Consider the following 21,026-nt stretch of genomic DNA (forward strand, 5'->3'; position numbering starts at 1 on the left):
ATATTTGGATCTCGGCATTTTATCAAAACATAAACATTTTTGATTGTTATTTGAGTGCCAACATTCACAGCTCGGCATTCAACATGTTAAGTTCTGCTTTACTGTCCAGCCCTGCAGTACACACTGCATTTTCCATTGGGATAATGCACCATAAACAACACAGAAAACAAACTTACCCTGGCGAACACTAAAACACAATCATTCTGTAGACGTTTTACTCCGAGTTTGCTGATCCATCCGCTGTGGTAATAGTTGTATGCCTCCAAACTTTTGTGGGCTTTCATCTGTTGCTTGGTGTAGTAAGATGTCTGGAGAACCAGGTAGATCGTTATGTCCACAGCCTCTATATTCGGCAAATCGTTCCGATCTTGCGAAAATTCTGACATTTCATTAAGTATGGGTCACGCCCAATGTATTTCCCTACTAACGCCAAATACCTTTCCCTATATCCCGGCTCCAAACCACGACAATATTCACTCATCTCCATATTCTCCATGTTGTTGCTATGCTGTAGTCAAGCGTCCAGCCCACCAACTTAAATTTGCACGCTCCCGTGATGACGTAACTGAAACCCAGCTATAGCATTTAATTTGTTATTCATTTTTAATTAATATTCAGTCCGAACAAGCTGAACAGAGAATCCCACACCGTGCCATCACACATCAAGCAGATGTATAGCCTACATGTAACTTTTTCTTTGCAGTGATTAAACCACTGATTGTGGCCCCAGTAGCTACATATGATCAATGAAATTAAACGATAACGTGGTCATGCATCAAGAGAGACCATAGCTAATTAATATGCTCACTCGCCACCAAGTGGTCAAGGGTGTGAATTGCAATATATCAAAATGACAGATGGCCTTCAGATTTTTCCGTCACTGTCTTAAAAAAACGGTCAACGACGGAAAATATTCAGTTAACGTGACCCCTGATCCAGAGGGACCTCGGAGTCGAGCCACTGCTTCTCCACATCAAAAGTCAGCTGATGTGATTCGGGCCTCTGGTTAGGATACCTCCTGGTCACGGCTCTTCGGAGGTTTTTTGGGCACATGCAACTGGGAGGAGGCCCCGAGGCAAACCCAGAACATGCTGTAGGGGTTACATGTCCCTCGTGGCCTGGGAACGCCATGAGATCCCCTAGGAGGAGCTGGAGAATGTTTCTGAGGAGAGGGATGTCTGAGTTTTCCTCCTAGACCTGTTGCCTCCACGCCCCAACCTCAGAAAAGACGGAGATGATAGATGTATATTCGGGCTGTCAATCAATTAAAATCTTTAATCATGATTATTCACATGATTGCCCGTATTTAACTCATGATTAACTGCAAAATAATTGCACTTTCAATAAATGTTCTAAATACACCTGGAAGCACAATACTCAATACTCAAAATGCATAATATATTTATCTTGCTAAATTTCAAAACTAATTGTCTTGACAAAAACTGTCCAGAAGACGCTTTAGCGTTCTCAAAAAAAAAAAAAAACATGCTTAAAGCTTATCATGGCAAACTCAAGCCCAGCAAGCAACAGAAGGGCAGATTGACCTCGAACACTTTGAGAAAGTCCTCTCACACATTGTGACCTGCCGCAGGTAGAGCTGTCCAGGTGTCTCCGCTGCACACTACTCAGCCTGGTCTGCCTTTGGCGAGAGGGAGTGGAGATTTCTGCTTCAGCCGTGTGTTTTGGTAGCAAGTTCACATGAATGATGGTGATGAAAAGTGGTTGGAACATATTTACAGGTTTGTGCTAACAATTGCTTGAACTTAACCCTCACAAATAAAATCTGTCCACTTGGCTCTTCTCCTGTCGAGATGTTGGCTGATCTAACGACGGCTAATGCACTCAGCCCTCTGCTAGAGTACCCTCTGGCTACTCCAGCAGCATTTGATAACACACACGTGCTCACAGACACAATTTTATGATTCTGTGGTCTGTTGATGCAAAGTTTCTCAGTAAGCAGCTCTGTGAACGCAGTCAGTACAGAGGATGGTTGGATAAGACACACTCCAACTCAATATCTTATTATGTTATCTTATTCATTACGCTCTAAGTCCTCATCTGTATCACTTCTTCTCAGTCTCTGCTCGCACAGACACTGTGGCTTATTCAAGAGGACAGGATGAGAGTTCCTGATAGGCATTAATTAAAAGCCAGCTTGCCTCTGCACTTGAACCTCCGAAGTCTGAAATGAGCACTCTGACATTCAGTTTCTCTGAATATATTAACTCGAGTTTATGTCAACCCTGCATGTGAATACATCATGCTATAGCCTCAAAAAAGGGGGAGAAGCAAGTCATATCCTGAAAATGAAAAGTCCATATGGTCATGAATTTTCCAGGGATGAATCCCCTCTTTTAGGCCATGTACCTGAGTTCAGATTTAGCCAGGGACTTAATTTTGCACAAAGCTCTCACTACAGCCATGTCAGCTTTACCCATCTGAACAGGCACAGGCAGACCCTAATCTTTAGAGCTGGCACGGTTTATACACTATTGCAGATTGGAACATTGCTAGTGATATAAAATCCACATTCAGCTGAATGACATTTTTAGTACCCTTGATCTATAAGCAGGACGGAGTTCAGTCAGAACACAAGCCTCTTATGATGGAGGTTGGAGTGTTTTATTTGTTTGTACTTTGTGTGCGAATATAAAACTAAAAAAGCACTAATGCTGTGAAGCATCGCTTCCCTTTGCTTTAGTTTGTAGATATGATGCTTAGATATTCTGTTCAGATGTTCTAGAAGGTAGGAAACCACACTCTCCAGCTGCAACATTGATCTGTTTTTTAATGAGACGAAGAGCTGTACAAACTGCTTAAATAGCTCCAAGTGAAGTTCAGTTTTCTTGGTTTTTGTCTGAGAGACTATTGCTCTGGTGTGACATCCTGTGTTACATTTACCACCTTTAATTGAAGGAGAAGCAGTCCTCTTTGCTTATCTCATATGGTCTTTTGTCTTATCTCATATTTAGCACATCATCACTTCATTCTACTATACAGAACACAAAACAAAACATGGTGGAATTGGGTGCTTTCCTACATCCTTACATGGAGAATGTAATATGCAGTTGGAGTTTCAGTCAGCTCTAACGAGTAAGTCTTTCTTTTTGCCAGGCCAATGAAAGCACAGGCAGCAAACTTTTTAAAAAAAAATTTTTTCTTCTAAATTTGTTTAGAGCAGTAGGCAATTACAGGGAACTGAACTAGCATATTCCCTGCACTGGATCCTTACAGGGAGTGCAATCGTGTGTGTGTGTGTGTGTGTGTGTGTGCTCGTGTGTGTGTGTCCCTCCTGGCACCAGCTCGCCGACCCACTGTCTCTGTCTGCGGTTAACTGAGCTCTTTTCCGCTGCAGGCAACATCCCCTCTCTGCCTCCCTCTAGTCTTCCACCAGCACAGTATCTCTCAAGGTCTTCATTTACCAATCACTCATTTATTTTTACTTCAGTTTTGGCACACAATCCCAGTTTTTACCACACTATCTTGTATTCTTCTCTGTTAATCCCTCATTCATGATTCTGCCTATTTCTCATGTCTCTGTCCCTTTCTTTCTTCCTACTAATCACTAGATAATAATCCCGTTTTAATGTAATTGGTTCTGTAATCTTTGGTTTACTACAATTAACCTAATAGAGGCTTTTTACCTCTTAGGTGTTTCCATTCGTTTCCATTCAGTTTACCAGTGTACTCAATGAAATCTAAATTGATCCCATCTCCCCACAGTAGAATGGAGCTCTGATGGGCATAGCCTTTTGATAAATTACACTCAGCCCTTGGATGTGTTTTGATGTGCCTAAATTATAATAAGCATGAATGTTAAGGTAAAATGATGCAGGGAGGGTTAGGGTTAGATGATGGCTGCTGTGACATGACATATAGAGAGAAACGCTTGTCTGCTTGAGTTTGGCCTTTCTGAAGTGTCAGGTAGCCACTGGATTAGGCCTTGTTGTGCTACATCTGCAACAACAATCAGAGGCAGGATTGAAGGTTAAAGAAAGAAAGGCGTATTTTTTTATGTGTCCTTCCTGAACCACTCAGTCATTTCTATGGGGAATAGCGTGTGCTTTGGTGTGCACATCCTCTTAATCTGTCCGAGCTGAGCTGCAGCTCCCACAGACTTTTTTTTTTAAATTAAACGGTAATCTTCAATCGTCTCTAATCTATCGGATCATCAACTGCTCCTCTCGCTTTCCTCAGCCCTGCATTCTGATGTGTGCTCTGTACACTGTGTGTACCACAGCTATAAATTCTTTGATCTTTTTAGATCTCCATCTTCACCATTACCTCCCACACATATTGTTAAAGCCGAGCTGTGTTGGAAGAGAGACACCTGGTGGTGTATGTAGAGAGTGGCTACCACATGTAGTCACAAGTATCATACAAAATGGTTTGATTTTTCTTTATACTGATAATCCAATGTCTCATTGGCTTCCCATGTGTTTATGCCTGCATTCAATGATTATTTGTATCACTTATTCTTATAATTATTAATCTTACTCAGCGTTTTAAAAATCCCAAATCCAAGGTGGTGATATTGGATTGCTTGCTTTGCAATATCAAAACAAGCAATCAAAGCTCTAAAACCTAAATATATCAAGTTTTTTATCAGTTGGAATAAGGCAGGACATCCTAACTTGTGAAGATGGAGTCTTATTTTTGTGCTTCAATTAGAATTTGAAGTATTATATGATGACATCATTTTTTCATTTTCTTGTAAGCTGACAATAAGATAGCTGTGTCAGTTCTGCTTGCATTTGTCTCTGCAGCGTAACAACATGAGCTGATGGGTTACTCTGCTTATACAATTGAACACCCAGCACAGTCATTTTATAGCCGCACCATGTTTGACAGCATTGGATCCAATTTTCTAAACGAAGAGGAAAGGCTGCAGATCTCTTGGCAGAAATAAGCCATAATATGTATGGTACATTGTCTTGAAAAAATATTTACCTTCAGTATTTTTTGCTTTTTGTCTCAGAAACTGGGTTTGAATTTCAATTAAATTATATTTTATGGCAAGAGTTTAAAGTAGCTATGTGTTTATAAGACTGTAGTGCACACCTTTGGTCAACTATATTTCTTTCCTCTTGTCATACTTCTCCACCTACAGGAAGCCTTCTCACCCACTGCTGAACTCTTTCATTAATCACATGGGTCGAGGGAGTAAGGGCCTCTGGGAGTCGCCGTTGGGCTCTGTTCCCCGTCTACCCAACCACAGTGCCTGTGAGATGGGAGAACTTACGCAGACAGGTACTGAGACCAAAGTGTATTCACCTCAACCAAAACTGTATCACACACATCAGTTTTATTTATATAGCGCCACAGCGTCACCTCAAGGCACTTCAAAGATACTGTCCAATTCAAACCAGTGAGAATCCAATTCATTGTAATACAATCACAATCAAATCAAATCAATTAAATTCCAAATTAGTCCAATTCATACAGAGCCAGATTAAAAATAAAAAATAAAAAAAAAGGGGGAAAGGAAACCAACAGATCGCACAGAAACTTTTCTTCGATCCATTCTCCTGTCCTGAGTGTGCACGAGGCAACGGTGGAAAGAAAAAAAAAACTCCTTTCAACAGGAAGAAACCTCCATCAGAACCAGAACCAGGAAGGGCGGCCATCTGCCTCAAACAGCTGGGGATTTAGAGGACAGGAAGGAGGGGACAACAAGCACCATAACACCAGGCCAGGGATACCTGCTGAGAAAGAGAAACACAAGTTAATGACAACAATAACATCATATGTACACGGAGAGTAAAGAGCAGAGTGAGGAGAGGTGCATCATGGGAGGTTCTCCAGCAGTCTAGGTCTATAGCTGCATAACTATGGGATGTTTCAGGGTCACCGGAGCCACCCCTAACTATAAGCTTTATCAAAGGTAAAGTTTTAAGCCCAATCTTAAATGTAGAGAGGGTGTCTGCTACCTGAACCCAAACTGGCAGCTGGTTCCACAGAGAGGGGCCTGATAACTGAAGGCTCTGCCTCCCATTCTACTTTTAGAAACTCTGGGAACAACAAGTACACCCGCAGTCGGAGAGAAAAGTGCTCTGTTGAGAAAATATCCAACTATGAGATCTTTTTTTTTTAAGTATTTTTTGGGGCTTTTTATGCCTTTAAATTTTAGGACAGTTGGAGAGAGACAGGAAGCAGGAGGCAGAGAGAGGGGAAAGACACGCAGCACAGGGCTGCCCGGTGCGGGAGTCGAACCGGGGCCAGCTGCAGTGAGGACTGTAGCCTCTGTACATGGGGCGGCTGCTTAACCCACTATGCCACCAACTGCCCCCAACTATGAGATCTTCAAGTTATGGTGGAGCTTGGTCATTAAGAGCTATACATGTGGGAAGAACAATTTTAAATTTGATTCTGAATTTAACAGGGAGCCAATGAAGAGAAGCTAAAACTGGAGAAATAAGATGTCTCCTGCTAGTTCTCATCAGGCTGCAGCAGTTTGAATCAGCTGGAGGCTTTTTAGAGAACATGTGGGACACCCCAATAATGAATAATTACAGTAGTTCAATCTTGAAGTAACAAATGCATGGAGCAGTTTTTCTGCATCATTCTGAGACAGAATGTTCCTGATTTTGGCAATATTATGAAGGTGAAAGAAGGCAGTCCTAGAAACCTGTTTTATATGTGAATAAAAGGACAGATGCTGGTCAAAAAGGTTCTTGGATACTGTAGGACTAGGAGCATGGATGAGGATATGGCATGTAGAGTAACTATATAGCTGGACAGTTTCATCCTATAGCGCTTGGGTGCAAAGACAACAACTTCAGTTTTACTTCTTCTAGAAGCAGCAATTGATCTGATCAAATGGCTGTCTCATTTTGTTTGGTAGAGGCTATATTCTTCCTCCTTGATGTTCATTGCAGTCAAGTGTAAATGAAAGTCAAATGTTCCTGTTTCCATCCTTTCGCAGGTGTAGTGCAGCATCTTCGCAATGGGCAGATCCTCCACCATGCTTACAAACGGCACAGTCTCCTACCCTCTGATTGGTCACCTCATCAGGTATGGTTGGAAACTACAAGTAAAAGCCGCACTCTCCAGAGTGGACTGGCCTTCCTTTATGGCTTCCTTCCAGACTTTGATTGGACCAAACTAACTGTGCATCATCAGTGGAGCACATTGTTCTGTGGCTCTGCATGCGACTGTCCTGCCAGGAGCAGATACCTCGAGGAAGAGCAGAGGAGGCAATATCGCCTCAGAGTGGCCGACACCAAACTGGAGAGGACTTATGCTGACATGGCACGTACTTTAGGCCTTCTCACCCGCCAGCTCCGAGCCGCAAACCCTATAGACTCCCTGTTGTGCCACCTGTGCCACGGCCTTGCTTTCCCGTGTGTTCCCACTGGAGATAGTGGCACCGGTGGATGCTTGACTCTGGCCCAGTTTGCTGTAATTCGTCAGCAGCAGCTGGATGATGAGGTGGATCGAAAAAGAATGGGGCTGTACCGAAAATACGCAACCCTGGCCATGTACCCCTATCTCAACCAAACCGCTGCCAAGATGGAACGAGTCGCTAAGGTCAGTGAGACTGGCCGGGGTTCTCGAGCAGGGGGTGAGGAGATCTTCAGCCTTTCTTCAGCTCACGATGTCACAATGGCCCCGCTGCTTAGCGCCCTCGGACTAGAGGATGCCAGGTTTCCACGTTTTGCAGCAAGAATAGTTTTTGAGTTGTGGAAGAGTCCCCCTATGACACAAGGGCAGGCGAGAAAGAGGGCTGGAAAAGGTGAGAGGTCGAAACTGCAGGAGGCGGAACCGTTCATCAGGGTGCTGTACAATGGTGAAGATGTGACATTTCATACTGCCTTCTGTCGCACCCTTGACCGTCATGTCAGCCAGCCACTCTGCCCTCTGAAAAACTTCCTAACTTTTGTTAGAAAAGATATGTTCAGGGTTGTCAATGCCACTTCTTATAAGGAGGCCTGCTACAGACGCCCTGGTTGACCAATGGAGAGGAGAATCACTGATAAAAGATGTGCAGTGTCAGATGGCTGCACTTCTCTTGTTGTGTTTCACTTTTGGAGAGGCTGCATCTTCATGCTCCTCACTGTTTCTTACAATTCCACATATTTTGTAGTTCGTCCTTCACATTCCTGAGCAGAAATGAGTGAGAAACACACAGTAATTTAAATAATATCATGGTCAGAGGTCTTCAGTTTAGGACCGTTGTACAAATTATGTTTAATTAGCCTTTTAAAAAAAAAAAAAAATTTTTGGAGTTATTTTATGTTGACTTTAGTGTATCTGTAATTGACAAAGAACTTGAGGGAAGTTGTATGGCACTTAGCCACTTTATTTCTACATTTCTTGATAACATGGAGTTGTAAAATTACTTTGTTACCAAATGCTCTGCATAATAGAGGATGCTAAAGATGGAAATGCAATGCTGGATTATTAATTCTTTGGAAATAGAGAAAAATTTAAATGAAAATTCACATAGGGCTAGTTTAGGCCACAACACTCAATTTTGTCTTTAATCACTTTTTGTACTTCTGGGAGTTACTCATTGCAGTCCTTGCCTTTTTAACTGTAAGGATTTGACACTTATGTATTTTTATTCTTTGTTTTCTAAGAACTGATTTTATTTTTTTCCCTCCTTACATTAAGTCATGGCTATAGTATATATATATATATATATATATATATGTTGCTATAATTGAGTATTTTACTATTGTATTTGTTGCTGAACCTAATCAAGGTTAATGTTGATCTCTTAAGCACATGCAAAGTAAAATAAACTTTCTGTTTCTGTTGTCAGTTGTATTCTTTTCCTTTAGTTGCAACTGGTGTGTGTATAAAATGGATTTGTGAAAATGATACTTTTAAAGTCCTATTTAAATCATCAGAAGATACAGAACTTTGTCAAAAAGATGCACATAAAGTCACAAAAATATGGTATAATCATCAAATTAGATTATTGTACTGATACATGAATGTTTAACGGTGCATTTCCTCAAGTTCAAGCCAATAAAAATATTTGAAACCACAACTGATGAAAAAAGTGCTTAAAAACCCTCTTAAAAGGAATGAAGAAGTGAAGTACTTTTATTTATTTTTTGTACTCGTGAATTATACTAAACTCAAGGTTAAACTGAGGTATACAATCCCTGGGGAAAAAATGTGGAAAATAGATTAGATATAAATTTGGGCAGCTGACTGAACGTCCCCCAAGATTCCTGATTACATCTTCCTTTTTTTCTGACATGGATTGCAGTACTTGAAGTTAAGTAGTTGTTGCCTTTCTGTAAATAAGTCACCAGTAATGTGAAACCACAACTATTGATGGTGGCTCAGTGCCACTAGATGGCAGATTAGCCCCACAAACCTTAAGGCAGTGTGCCCCATCTGCTCCAATCAGTTATCCACTTTGTCGACATTGCTACAATGACATCGCACAGTCAATAAATTCATATAAATGTGAAAAATCACGAGTGCTTCTTCGCCACTACGAGACACACCATGTGTCATCATCATCAGGAACACAATACAAGTCTCAAACGATATCAACTGCTCAGCTCATGCTTTCAGCCTGCTCGTCCTCTTTTATTCCATTTCACAGTCCTCAGTCAGCAGATGTTGACTGGAAGAAAGCAATAACCAGATTGAGAAATGGCATTTTCTGTATATGGATATTCCTTTTGTCCTGGCAATACAAGACTATTTGTATCTGAATGAAAGGGTGCACAGTTGTCACTGGGGACACCACAAATGTAGTCTACTGGGGTAAAAGTTTTCTATTTATCATACTTGCGGACAGTCGTGTCACACCCCTTGATGTTGAGTTTTAAATTATATTAATTTATCTCATATTGACCATGTTAGGGGGGCACGTTTTATTGTTTGATGAGTGACCTTGGCGTAAATTATTTTAACTCCACAAGTGGATTAAAAAAAAAATAAGTAGTCCTCTTTCTTACAGCTTCTGGGTCAAACCCCAACACTTCAGTTCACATCCCAAAGTTTAGGCAAGTCACATAAGTCTATGCAGATTGATTCACAAACTTTCATCAATCACGGGACATTTCCCATCCTATGTCATGATGTAAGGATTGTAAATCATTGGGCAAACCTCTGGCTGGCTTGATTCCTCCGCCATGTCTCAATAGCACCTTCCCCTCCATGCCACAGCGAGATGGAGCAGCTTGCTCAGCCTTTGATGCTACACCACCTTAAACTTAGGCTCACACACTCTCTTAACGTGTATGTAAGGAGAAGGGTAGAGACAGACGATGGTGAGGGTGTTCGGTGCTGCTTCAAACTTTTGTGTACATGCTTTCAGCCAGTTTGTATAGCCTTCAAACAATGTACGCTTGACGTAGTCTGGCTTCAATATACAATTAAAAGATTTCCCTATACACACCCAGGATACAGCACATCAATATTTGTTTCTATGAGGGCCAGTCCACAATAACTCATAAGAAATTAGCCAGTTATAGTATGTGTGTGAATGACATGTAGGTTACTACTCTTACAAAAATGAACTTCCAATACTTAGCTTGACAGTTTAACACTACAAGCAAAGTAGGAATTGCTCGTTAAAACCTCATCTGAGACTATTTACAGAGAAAAGGTCAACTTTTTTTGTATCTGGGGTTTGCCCTAGTTTGAAGGACATCACGCCTAACAGGATTTCAACATCAAATTCTTGTTTAAGACTTGGTGATATACAGTCTTTATATCTACTTCTTTCATCCATTTTCTATACCTGCTTAATCCAATTCAGGGTTGGGTGGCTGGAGCCTATCCCAGCTGTCATTGAGTGAGAAGCAGTGTACACCCTGGACAGGTCGCCAGTCCATCACAGGGCCACACAGAGACAAACGAGACAAACAACCATCCACGCTCACACTCAATCCTCGGGACAATTTACAGTCATCAAGTAACTGAGATGCTTGTTTTTGGGCAGTGGGAGGAAGCAGAAGTACCTGGAGAGAATCCACACATACACAGGGAGAACATGCAAACTCCACACAGAAAGGCTCCAGCTGGGATTCAAACCAGGAACCCTCTTGCTGTGAGGCAACAGTGCTGACCACCACACCCCTGTGCAGCCCACACCTATTTCTTTTCATACATCTAAAATTAGTGCACAATCTCTGCATCTCAAAATGAAAAATGGTGTTTTCAGGTGTAGCCTAAAAAAACCCGATGATATTCAATTGAATTCAGTTTTATTCATATAGCGCCAAATTGCAACTGTAGTTATTTTTACCCACCACAATTTACTTGAATAACAGAAAAGCTATTGATAAGAAATGAAAACAGAATAAAAATCACTGTCATGATATCATGATGAAATTATTTGAGTGGACTTTGCGACAATATGTTAAGGAGAGCCATTTTATTTGAATTTGGTTTGTTGGAGCACAGAAACATCTAAAAAAAACATGCAGGACAGGGCCCCCTAGAACAAGAGTTCAGGAATTCTGCTCTAAAAACATGGTTACACAGAATGTATGAGGGGCTCACATTCTCACTGCACATTCTTCCTTTATAAATACGATTTTGTATGGAAGAAACATAACATAACAACCTGTTACTTTGTGGGCTTGTTTGAGTGCCTTGGTAAAATAACTCTGGATATGTACTCGGTGCTTCTCGAGGAAGAAAATGTAATGCTTATGCCATGTCATCAAATCTGGCTTGAGGACTGTTCTGTCAATGATCCTTCAAATAACATAATTCTTTCAAGGTAGCTTCTGTGTGTGTCCGTGGTGTTCACATAACACCACAATCATTTCAGCATGTTCAAAATGGCACAGATCAGATGGAAACTGGGTTTAGACTGGTGTGCAATGCATTTACAATGCATTTACATATTTTTTCTTTTGTTGTGACTGTGCAGCAGTTAGCATGCTAATGTGTTCCAATAAAGGACAACCAAATATACATTGCTAGTATAAAACAGCTGTTAGGTAGCAGCTAACAGAAGTGTCAACTTGTAATCTGTTGTGTGTAGGGTGTTATTGTGGGACTGCTGCTGTGACCTTGGCCCACTTGTTTGGACTGTTCCCTTAAGTCTTTTCCAATGCAATGAAGGAGTTTTCCCTAACCGAAGAAGGATGACTTGGATGGACACATCCTACAAAGAAAGCATCTTGGACTTTGAGAAGCACCGATGGCATGATGTATAATTATGTCCTATGTGTTCACAGCTGTCTGTGTTCTACTTTTATGCTTGGGTTTTTAGGATTAATTCAACTAACTGTCAGGATGTGTGGCATGAGAGGACCCCAATACAGATACAGAAACTAAATCTAAATTGAGTCTGTAATAAACTTAACACAAGTTAGTGTAGACATGATGTCTACGGGACAGATAAATCCAAATGGCAAACAAAGTGGTCACAGTAAGCCATGAAACAGAGTGGTAATGAGAAATTGGCAATGGAACTCAGTTGCAGTTCTATATACTGGGAAGGCTAAACAGGAACAGCCAGGAATCAAATTCTATAGAATAAAACAGAAGTAAAAGCTAACCTAGGTGCAGAAGAGAAGGATTAACAAAAGCACTAAATAAAGAAAATGAAGACTAATGTCAAAACTAAATGTCGAAATATTAGTTAAGACTATGCAAAGAAAAATGTGTAGTTACATGAAATGTCTGAAGTCACAAAGTTACTAAGTTAAAAAGATAGATTTGTACCTGGCACATATGGAGCAGTTTTAAGTGTGAGGCGAAGAGACGTGTGTGAAGGGGGAATTTTTAGCTAAGGGTCAACTAATTGGAGTGTACTGAATGTGTGTGTCCTGTCTAGACTATGCTACCAGTGTGTTTTCTCAGACGTGAGGCTGTATTAAGCCCTTTAGGTAAGCAAGCTGTACAGCTAGCATGGTGTTTAAGAAAGTATGTGTACCACATGTACAGTTTAAATGCGGGTTTTGTTTGATGATTCTTGTGTGTCCACTTACCTGTTTGAGATTTATTGTGATGGGAGTAAGTTCCTGTTAGCTAAATAATCAGGATTTATGGGTCTCTATGTGCTGGAAGCGACAGGCTAGAGGCTTCGGCCAACACAGGCGCACAAGGTCAGGCTAATTGAATTTGGTCATTACTTTCTCATTCCTCTATCAAGGGCTCGTTAAGTTAATCATCCATCACATGCAAGCACTTAGTTTGCACTTTTTACTTTTTGTCTCTCTGCACACAGTGAACACTTTTCTCGAGGTGAGTCTTACTTCATGAGCACCTTTTCTTTAAGAGTGCATGTATCACTCTCATATACAGCCTTCTACCTGTCTCCACTGATGTTTTTAATTCAATTAGCCTCACTCAGTCTGTGCGCCTTTTCCGTTTAAAAAATAAGTGTGTCTGGGAGGAAATGGCCTTATGTATGTCTATCTTGGCAAGGACTGATGTGACCTTAGTGCTTTAGGAAGGACTTTTTGGCAGCAGATCTTTAAAATCTTTTCAGGTTCACGATTGGTTTGAAGGTTTTCATATCAGAATCAGATTTGGATGGGATTAGTTATTTGGTTTAAAGGGTATCAGTGAGTGGCTAAGCGATGCATTATTGACTTAAAAAAGACAGAAACCATGTGTGACATATGAGACAGGCAGACAAATTAATAGCAACTCAAAGGTGGATGAGCGAGACACAGAGTGAAGGAGGAGGGGATAAAAGCATTTGGTAAAAAGGTCAGGCCTGTCTGCAATCCCACGCACAGTGTGCATCCCCCGAAGAGAGACGGTGACTTTAAAACTTTCTGCAGAGAGGAGGGACAGCAGTGAGCAAAAGAAGAATCACAGCAAAAAGGAAATGGAAATCTCAAGAAACAAAGATTGTGTTAAAAGGTTCTGACATAGTCAGAGCTAACATTTACTGAAATCACGTAGTCATACAGTAGCTTGCAAAAAAAATGGTTGTCCCTTTTGGTGTTTTTCAATTTTTATCAAAGTCAACTTTGTTGACACTTCAGCTTTATGAACAAAACATACAGTGGACTGAAATTGCATTTGTCCTGTTTACGGTTTGACAGAATAAGGAATATATGGAATATCAAAAGCAAATAAACAAAATAAGAAAAAACTTTTAAAAATGTTTAGAACATACAATATAATGAGTAATGAGTGATAAAGCGACTGTGGCTCTACTTCACACCAAGTAGTCTGAAGAATGTCTGTATTTGCAGATGAAAGTGGATAAAGTGGCTGGTGCCAGCAGTCTGTGCTGTGTTTCGTGCATTCAGGTCAATGGCACTGAAGGATGGCGGGATATCAGTGTCCTGTCTTTAAAGGGGGAAGAAGAAGAAGAAGGAGAGGGTCAGGGAGTTCATCTGAGCTGTTTCAGAGTCCAGAGTTTGTGGGAGTAAAGGGCAGAGAGGGGAGGGAGAGCAGAGCAGGGAGCTCAGCTTCCTGACAGTCTGGTGTTTGAAGCTGTGCTTCAGTCTGCTGGTCCTTGCTGGAAGCTCTGGAACCTTCTCTTCAATTGCAGGAAGAAGCTGTATGAGGGATGGGTGGGGTGCAATGCAGAGTGCTTTATGGGCCAAGAAAGTGTCACACGTGCCCTGCAGGAGGGAAGGGAGGATCCAGTGGTCTCGCCAGCAGCTCTGACTATGTGCTGTTGGTTTTTCTGGCAGGATTCTTTGAGCCTCTGTACCACACTCTAAATGGTGGCTTGGTAAACGGTGGGCATAATGGGGACTGGGATTTTTGCTCTTATTAGTCATCTGCAGAAGAAGTAGAGGCACTGATGAGCTTTCTTGACCAAAGACGCAGTGTTGTTGGTCCAGGAGAAGTTTTCTGAGATGTGCACACCGTGAAACTTGGTGCTGCTCACTCTCTCCACAGCAGCACTGTTGATGGTTAGAGGAAGGTTCTGGGGGTGTGCTCCCCCGTTAGATGACAACAATCTTCTTTATCTTCTCCACATTAAGAAGAAGACTGTTGTCTCTGCACAACTTGACCAATCTTCTCACTTCATCTGTCCTCGTCCCTAAAGTCTGACTCATCGTTATTCTTGATGAGACCCACCACGTCGTGTTGGCTGTAAACTTGATGAAAAGGTTTTGTCATAGGTCGGTAGGGTTAAGAGCAGGTAGCCAAGTACATATCCTTATGGGGCCTCGTGTTAGGTCTGATTGTGCTGGATGTGATTCTTCTGATTCAAACTGCCTGTGGTCTACTGGTCAGGAAGTTCATCACCCAGTTCACATTGAGGTGTTCTGTCCCAGCTGGTCCAATTTCTGTATCAGCTGCTGGAGATGATTATGCTAAATGCTGAAGTCTATGAACAACATTCCCATAAATGAGTCCTTAGTGTCCAGATGGGTGAGAGCTGAGAGGAGCACCTCATTATGATGGGGGTCAGAGCTACAGAGCAGTGGTAAGTGGTAAGCTACAGTGGTAAGTGAAGCAGGATGGAGAAGTCTTCTTCGGTACAGGGATGATGGTGGTGCTTTTAAAGCATAGGAAAAGCAGCCTGACTCAAAGAGATGTTCAAAATATCTGTGAGGGCATCTGTGAGCTACTCTCACAGTCCTTAAGTAATAGACTGTGTATGCTGCAACAACCTGTAGCCTTGTGAGCAATATTCTTTTTATAATCCTTAGATTTTCATTAATCTCTCTGATTTACAGGTCTGAGATGAGGGGGGGGAAATTGGTTTTGAGCTGTGGCAACAGCCTCATGTTAGACTCTGACCCGCGATACTGAATGTGTTTCAGCTGGGTCTTGTTCAGGCCACACCAAACATTTTTTATGGTCCGCTGCTTCCTGCTGAAAGGACATGGTGAGTTTGTTTGCTGAACTGGAACTGCATCAAAGAGCTGAGAGAGAAGAAAGGGGAACAAGCCAGACTGTCACCTCAGTGAGAACTGCTCTGTGGCTGCTTGGCTTGAACAGAAGAAAGGGTTGATCAAATTTGACAGCACTCAACAATGAGTAATAACATTTAGGCCAAACCTTCCCAGTTTCCTTACAGAGGGGGGGGGGGGCGCTCTCTTTTTTTTTTTTTTTTACTGGAACATGTCCTTATTTACTTTACTACTTTTGCTACAATCCATTTTGTTTCTATGTATGTGCCCAGGTAAACATGTTTCGGGAATGGAAGTTAATTCATCACTGGTGTCATGCTGTCATGTTTCTCCCTCAGGGCCTTGCAGCACTGCTGTATCAGGTGGAGGAGTTCCACTTCCCGTCTTTGTGGGCAGGTTCCTGGCCAAGGGGGAAACTCTCTATATTGGCCCCTGGTGGATTAACGAACAACCCTTTGGTGGCGCTACCTGGTTCACCACAGTCCTCAATGGCGCCACTGTGGGCGCATTGGAAGGGGCGTGTGTATTATGCTTGTGTGTTATCATGCATCATATAAGCAGTGAGGAAGTTGTGATTTCAGTGGCCTAAAATAGAAGATTCAGCATCAGTAATGTCTGGCCTCTTGGCAGAATGATTGAAATCTACAATAATGGTGACATATTTGATGTTAGGTTTTATGTGGGTCCTGAGAGAAGAATCATTTCAGTATCTCCCTAACCTGGACCTACAGTTACAATGAGCAGTCCTCGGTGAGCTCTACAGACTTCCAACCAAATCATTTCTTGTTGTTGATCACCGTCTTGTTGATTACGTTATATCCAAGGGTAAAAGAAATCCAAAGAAAATGAGCGAGTGAGGAGCCTGTTATGTTACTTTCTGTCATTATAAAGGTGAGTCAGGAGTAAAGAGCTGGTTAAACCATAACAAGTTCTCTTGAGTCTGTTTAACTGGACATCATATTTGTGTTAATATGCCTTCACGTTTTAAGGTGACAGAGATCGGGTCAAGGTACCTTGATGTTGAACATCAGAATTTAAGGTGCTGTAACTGGCAGCTTTTGCGACTTTTATCAAACAGGCAGCCCAACACCTACATCACTCTTGAGGAAGTAATGAAGTGTGCTAGAAATTTCAAATGAAGGAGAGAAAGAAAAGAGAAAGAACAAAGGAGAAACTGTCTGAAAATGAAAGTTCTTACCCTCATTTGGACAATTGTTTATAGTGCAGATTAGTTAAAAACATAGTTAAGCACATTTGCCCTCAGATTTAGCTTCACATCCCTTCAATTTAAACATGTACCATACTTTAACCATTTATAATTCAACATGAGAAACCTCTAACGTGGTAACAAAATAACATCAGAGGAACTCAGTCTTGGTGTGGAACAAACTCTCCACAGACGGCTTTCTCATCAAAGATGCGCAGAAAAGAAAAGTTCCCTTCTACCACTGAGGATATAGTGAGATGGATGAATGCGTCATATCAGAGGCTCAGAAGTCAAAGATGATTGAATTATAACATTTACTATAAAAAAAACTTCACATCTGCACTGAAAGGGCAGGATGACATGCCAGGCAGACAAAATGTTAAATACTGATGTAATCATCTCTATTTGAATTATGTCACCCAATTTAGTGTTCTCACATTTGAAATGAGAATTACAGTGGTATGAATTGATTAAAAGTAGAATAAAGAGAGAACAAAGACTGAACTGAAAAGCAATAATCTCTCATCAAACCAGCAGGCTAATCGAGCCCAAACTACTTCAGTCTCTACAAAACACATGAAAGAACTTGAAGTTACATGCTTGATAGTTTCAGCATGTTGAGTCCAACTCTCTTGTTCTCTGAGCAATGTTTGGTTCTGTTTTACAGACAGAATAACTTGAACAGATTATTTTTATGCTCCAATTTACTTCATATCAGTTGTTTTTAAATAGAATTTCCTTACGGGTTAAATGAATGATAAAGTACTTTTTCATTTAATTTAATACAATTTTTACCCTGAAGGAAAGGATCTGCAGCTTGCTCAACCCAACCCACGACACAGAGGAACACCAAACACTACGACCAGAGCATAAACATGACACAACTATGTTTGATATTCATACAGCAACAGCAGTTCTGTCTCACAGCAAAACATAAAACAGTCGCAAAAAACTTTGCATTCTTGCTGATGAAAACTAAATGTGTATTTTTCGTTCCATCCAGGATGACTTTCAAAGTCATGTATGTAAGCAGGACATCTGGTTTGTGTGTGTAGCACATTTTTGAGTGTTTAGCTGAGAGGGTGGGACACATCCAGGAGAAGGTTTTGATGCAAAACATCACAGGCTCAGTTTTAGTTTAAGCTATGAGGTTTTCCCTATTCTAACTTCCTTCTTTATAATACCTAACCTGAACCAAGAAGTTTGTAATTTGTAAAATAGTGACAAAACACACAAGGAAAATCATTCTGGTAATATTGTCTCAGTATTTGTTTTATTTTGTGCACTGATTTATTGTCTGTTGTCACCAAAGTGCACTAAAGATGAATATAACCTTGACAAAATGTAAGTTTTCTTGAGACTTTTGAGAACACTATACAGTGTTAGGGTTGGTTGTGGTGCAGGATCCCAAAAGAACCGAGGAGAGCAGTTTGGTTAAGTGACTTAATTTGCAAAAATATTTATACAGTGCAGATTTGCAGGTGTGCTCTGGTGAGTCCAGTCAGAGGGTTTTCCAGTGAGCAGTCTGTGATTCTGAGATGAGAGAGGCAAGTTAAACGTAGTTCTAGATTTTTCCAAAGAACTGTTATCAGAATGTTACTGACCAGTGAAGAAGGTAGAAACATGGAGTAACTTTCCCGTGGTTTTCCAAGGACAATCTTGTTGAGGATTGAGTGGCTTACAGATAACATGACATAAACCATGCAAACTAAGGAGTACATGGCTGACGTAGCAGATGGTGACGTAGCCACAGGATCTCAGCACCGCCATGCCCATAAGACACGGGGAAGCTCGGGAACCAGAGGCAAACTAAAGAAAAAACATATCCAAAAACAAAACACAGATCCTGACAGCACCCCCTTCTTAAAACGATCATTTAAATTGTTGCAGTAAAAATGAATGGTAATGAGAAGAAAGACAGAAAGAAATAAAGAAAGAAAAGGCAAACATATGAGGTAAAGGGAAAAATATTAAAGAACATAAAGGATAGCACAGATCTACATGCCGTGTTCCTCCTCCTCAAAATAAATTTGGCTGCTCTTTTCTGTTTTTGATGTTGGTGACAAGCACCATGGGTATAAGATCAATAAGTCTAAATTCTGCCTCTGAACTTTACTTTAAAGCAGAAATCTGTCTCACTGTTTTGAATTATTATTACAGATCCATTGATCTTGTAATTTCCTTCCCCTGCTAATAGAAATAGGGAGGTTTTTGAAACAATGAGAGTAAATCAATGCTTCTGCAAACAAAACTCACCCAGCAGAGAACCCACCATAGGTGACAAAAAAAAGAAAAAGAAAACTGCAGTATTATGCAGTAGTATTATGATGAGTATGATTCAGAAGTTCGTCCTCTGCTTGCTCCAGCGAGAGTTTTCCTCTTTGAGTGTCTGAGTGGTGGGAGAGAAGGAGGGATGCTTCCATATGTCTTTCAGGAGTTAATGAAGTCATCACCTCCTGGTTGACGTGTCCTGACCCTGTCATCTCATAAAGTGAGTCATCCACTTGTCACGTTGGTCATAAGCTGCACATTCAGACACACTGGCTGATTTCTCCTTGCACACACTTGAAGCCCTCTCTCAACACATTGTCCTCCTCTGTCCTCCCACTGTTTACAACCCCATCATAACAAATCACTGATGTTTGACATAATACTATTAACATAGCTATGCTGACCATAGAAATACCGTGGGTTAATTAAGACTACGGGAAGGTGATGTTGAATGTAAATGCCCAAACAAACACAAGAGTTCAATTTAAATGAATTGAAAGAATTATGATACTTAAAAAAAAAAAAAAAAAAAAAAAAATGTTGAGCTACTTGACGAATTTGAATTTCCCCCATTGGGGGATAAATAAAGTATTTTTCTATTCTATTTCTATTCTATTCTATTCTACTCTAGGTGAAGTAGATTAAAACTGTGCGTTTGCACATCATACAAAGTAGACGTGATAATATAATCACTTAGACTCAATGGAAAATGAATGGATTAATTCCCTGACAACAGCTGTAATTAGCTATGTCGGTTGTTCAGCTCATTTCAATTAATTTTTTTTATCTATATAGCAAAAATTTACAATAAATGTCATCTTAAGGTGCTTTAAAGAAGATGACCAAAATGGTGTACATTAAAAACAATTAAGGCAACACAAAAATTGACGTGAAAGACCATTAATAATTATTTAATGTTCATAAGGTATTAAAATCCAATCAAATCACATTCAGCAAAATCCAAACAAGTCGAATTCATACACATTCGGTAAAAAAAACAAAACATGCCCAGCTAAGGAAACCAATGGATTGCATGGAATGTTTTCTTTGATCCAATCCCCCGTCCAATGTAAAACTGTGCAGACCGAAGAGCAGACCGAGCACTCCCCTGCTTCTGAGCATCAAACACCGTAACAGGTGCAGCTATCGCCAGGTGGCTTGACGCATTGATATCAAGGGAGGCAAAAATAGCGCCAAGCGATGTGAGGTCTGACTTTTTCATAATACATTTGTGATGCAAATGTATTACTCTTTTGAACGCATATTGTTTTGAGAAGCAATACGCTTTATTTTTCTAGCCCTAGCCAACTAGCCGGACTACCTTCGTGGACGCCAAAACTCAGCTTGAACTCGGCTCACAGGACACAGCAGGGGGTAAGTCAATGTTCATAAATTATATTGCTAATATGGGATGTCATACAGCTTCATGTCAAAAGAGGCGAACTATCCCTTTAAAAATGGGGTCCATGACAGTGATGGATTTGTTGTAAAAAGAACGTGGTTTATACCTAACTATGGTCATTTTATAACTCTAACAAATTGATGTTATTGTGTAAACCAAACCAGGGAGTGATAAAAGTGCTTTGGTAAAATGTTCTTGTATTATTGATGGAACGTGTGGTGATCTTGATCTCACGTCACACAAAAAGCCACGGCTAAAAGCTTAGCTGCTCCATTCAGCCTCTCCTTTCTCTTTATGAGAAGTTGGTGGCTTCTTAATCTATCTATCTATCTATCTATCTATCTATCTATCTATCTATCTATCTATCTATCTATCTATCTAT

The 21,026-nt window shown here is 40.8% G+C and overlaps 1 protein-coding gene across 4 annotated transcripts in view; it reads left to right on the forward strand.

The window, feature by feature from the left end:
- pxylp1 (2-phosphoxylose phosphatase 1) overlaps window positions 1-8,956 on the forward strand; it is a 28,913-nt gene extending 19,957 nt beyond the window's left edge. For all 4 annotated transcript variants that reach the window (XM_075474012.1, XM_075474011.1, XM_075474010.1 and 1 more), the window contains 2 exons: window positions 5,111-5,250; window positions 6,926-8,956. In XM_075474012.1, coding sequence (XP_075330127.1) covers window positions 5,111-5,250; window positions 6,926-7,953 — 1,168 coding nt within the window. In that variant the 3' untranslated portion in view covers window positions 7,954-8,956. The remainder of the gene's footprint in view (window positions 1-5,110; window positions 5,251-6,925) is intronic.
- The last annotated feature ends 12,070 nt before the right edge of the window (window positions 8,957-21,026 follow it).

The sequence above is a fragment of the Odontesthes bonariensis genome, chromosome 9 (genome assembly GCF_027942865.1).
Source record: "Odontesthes bonariensis isolate fOdoBon6 chromosome 9, fOdoBon6.hap1, whole genome shotgun sequence".
NCBI classification, from domain to species: domain Eukaryota; kingdom Metazoa; phylum Chordata; class Actinopteri; order Atheriniformes; family Atherinopsidae; genus Odontesthes; species Odontesthes bonariensis.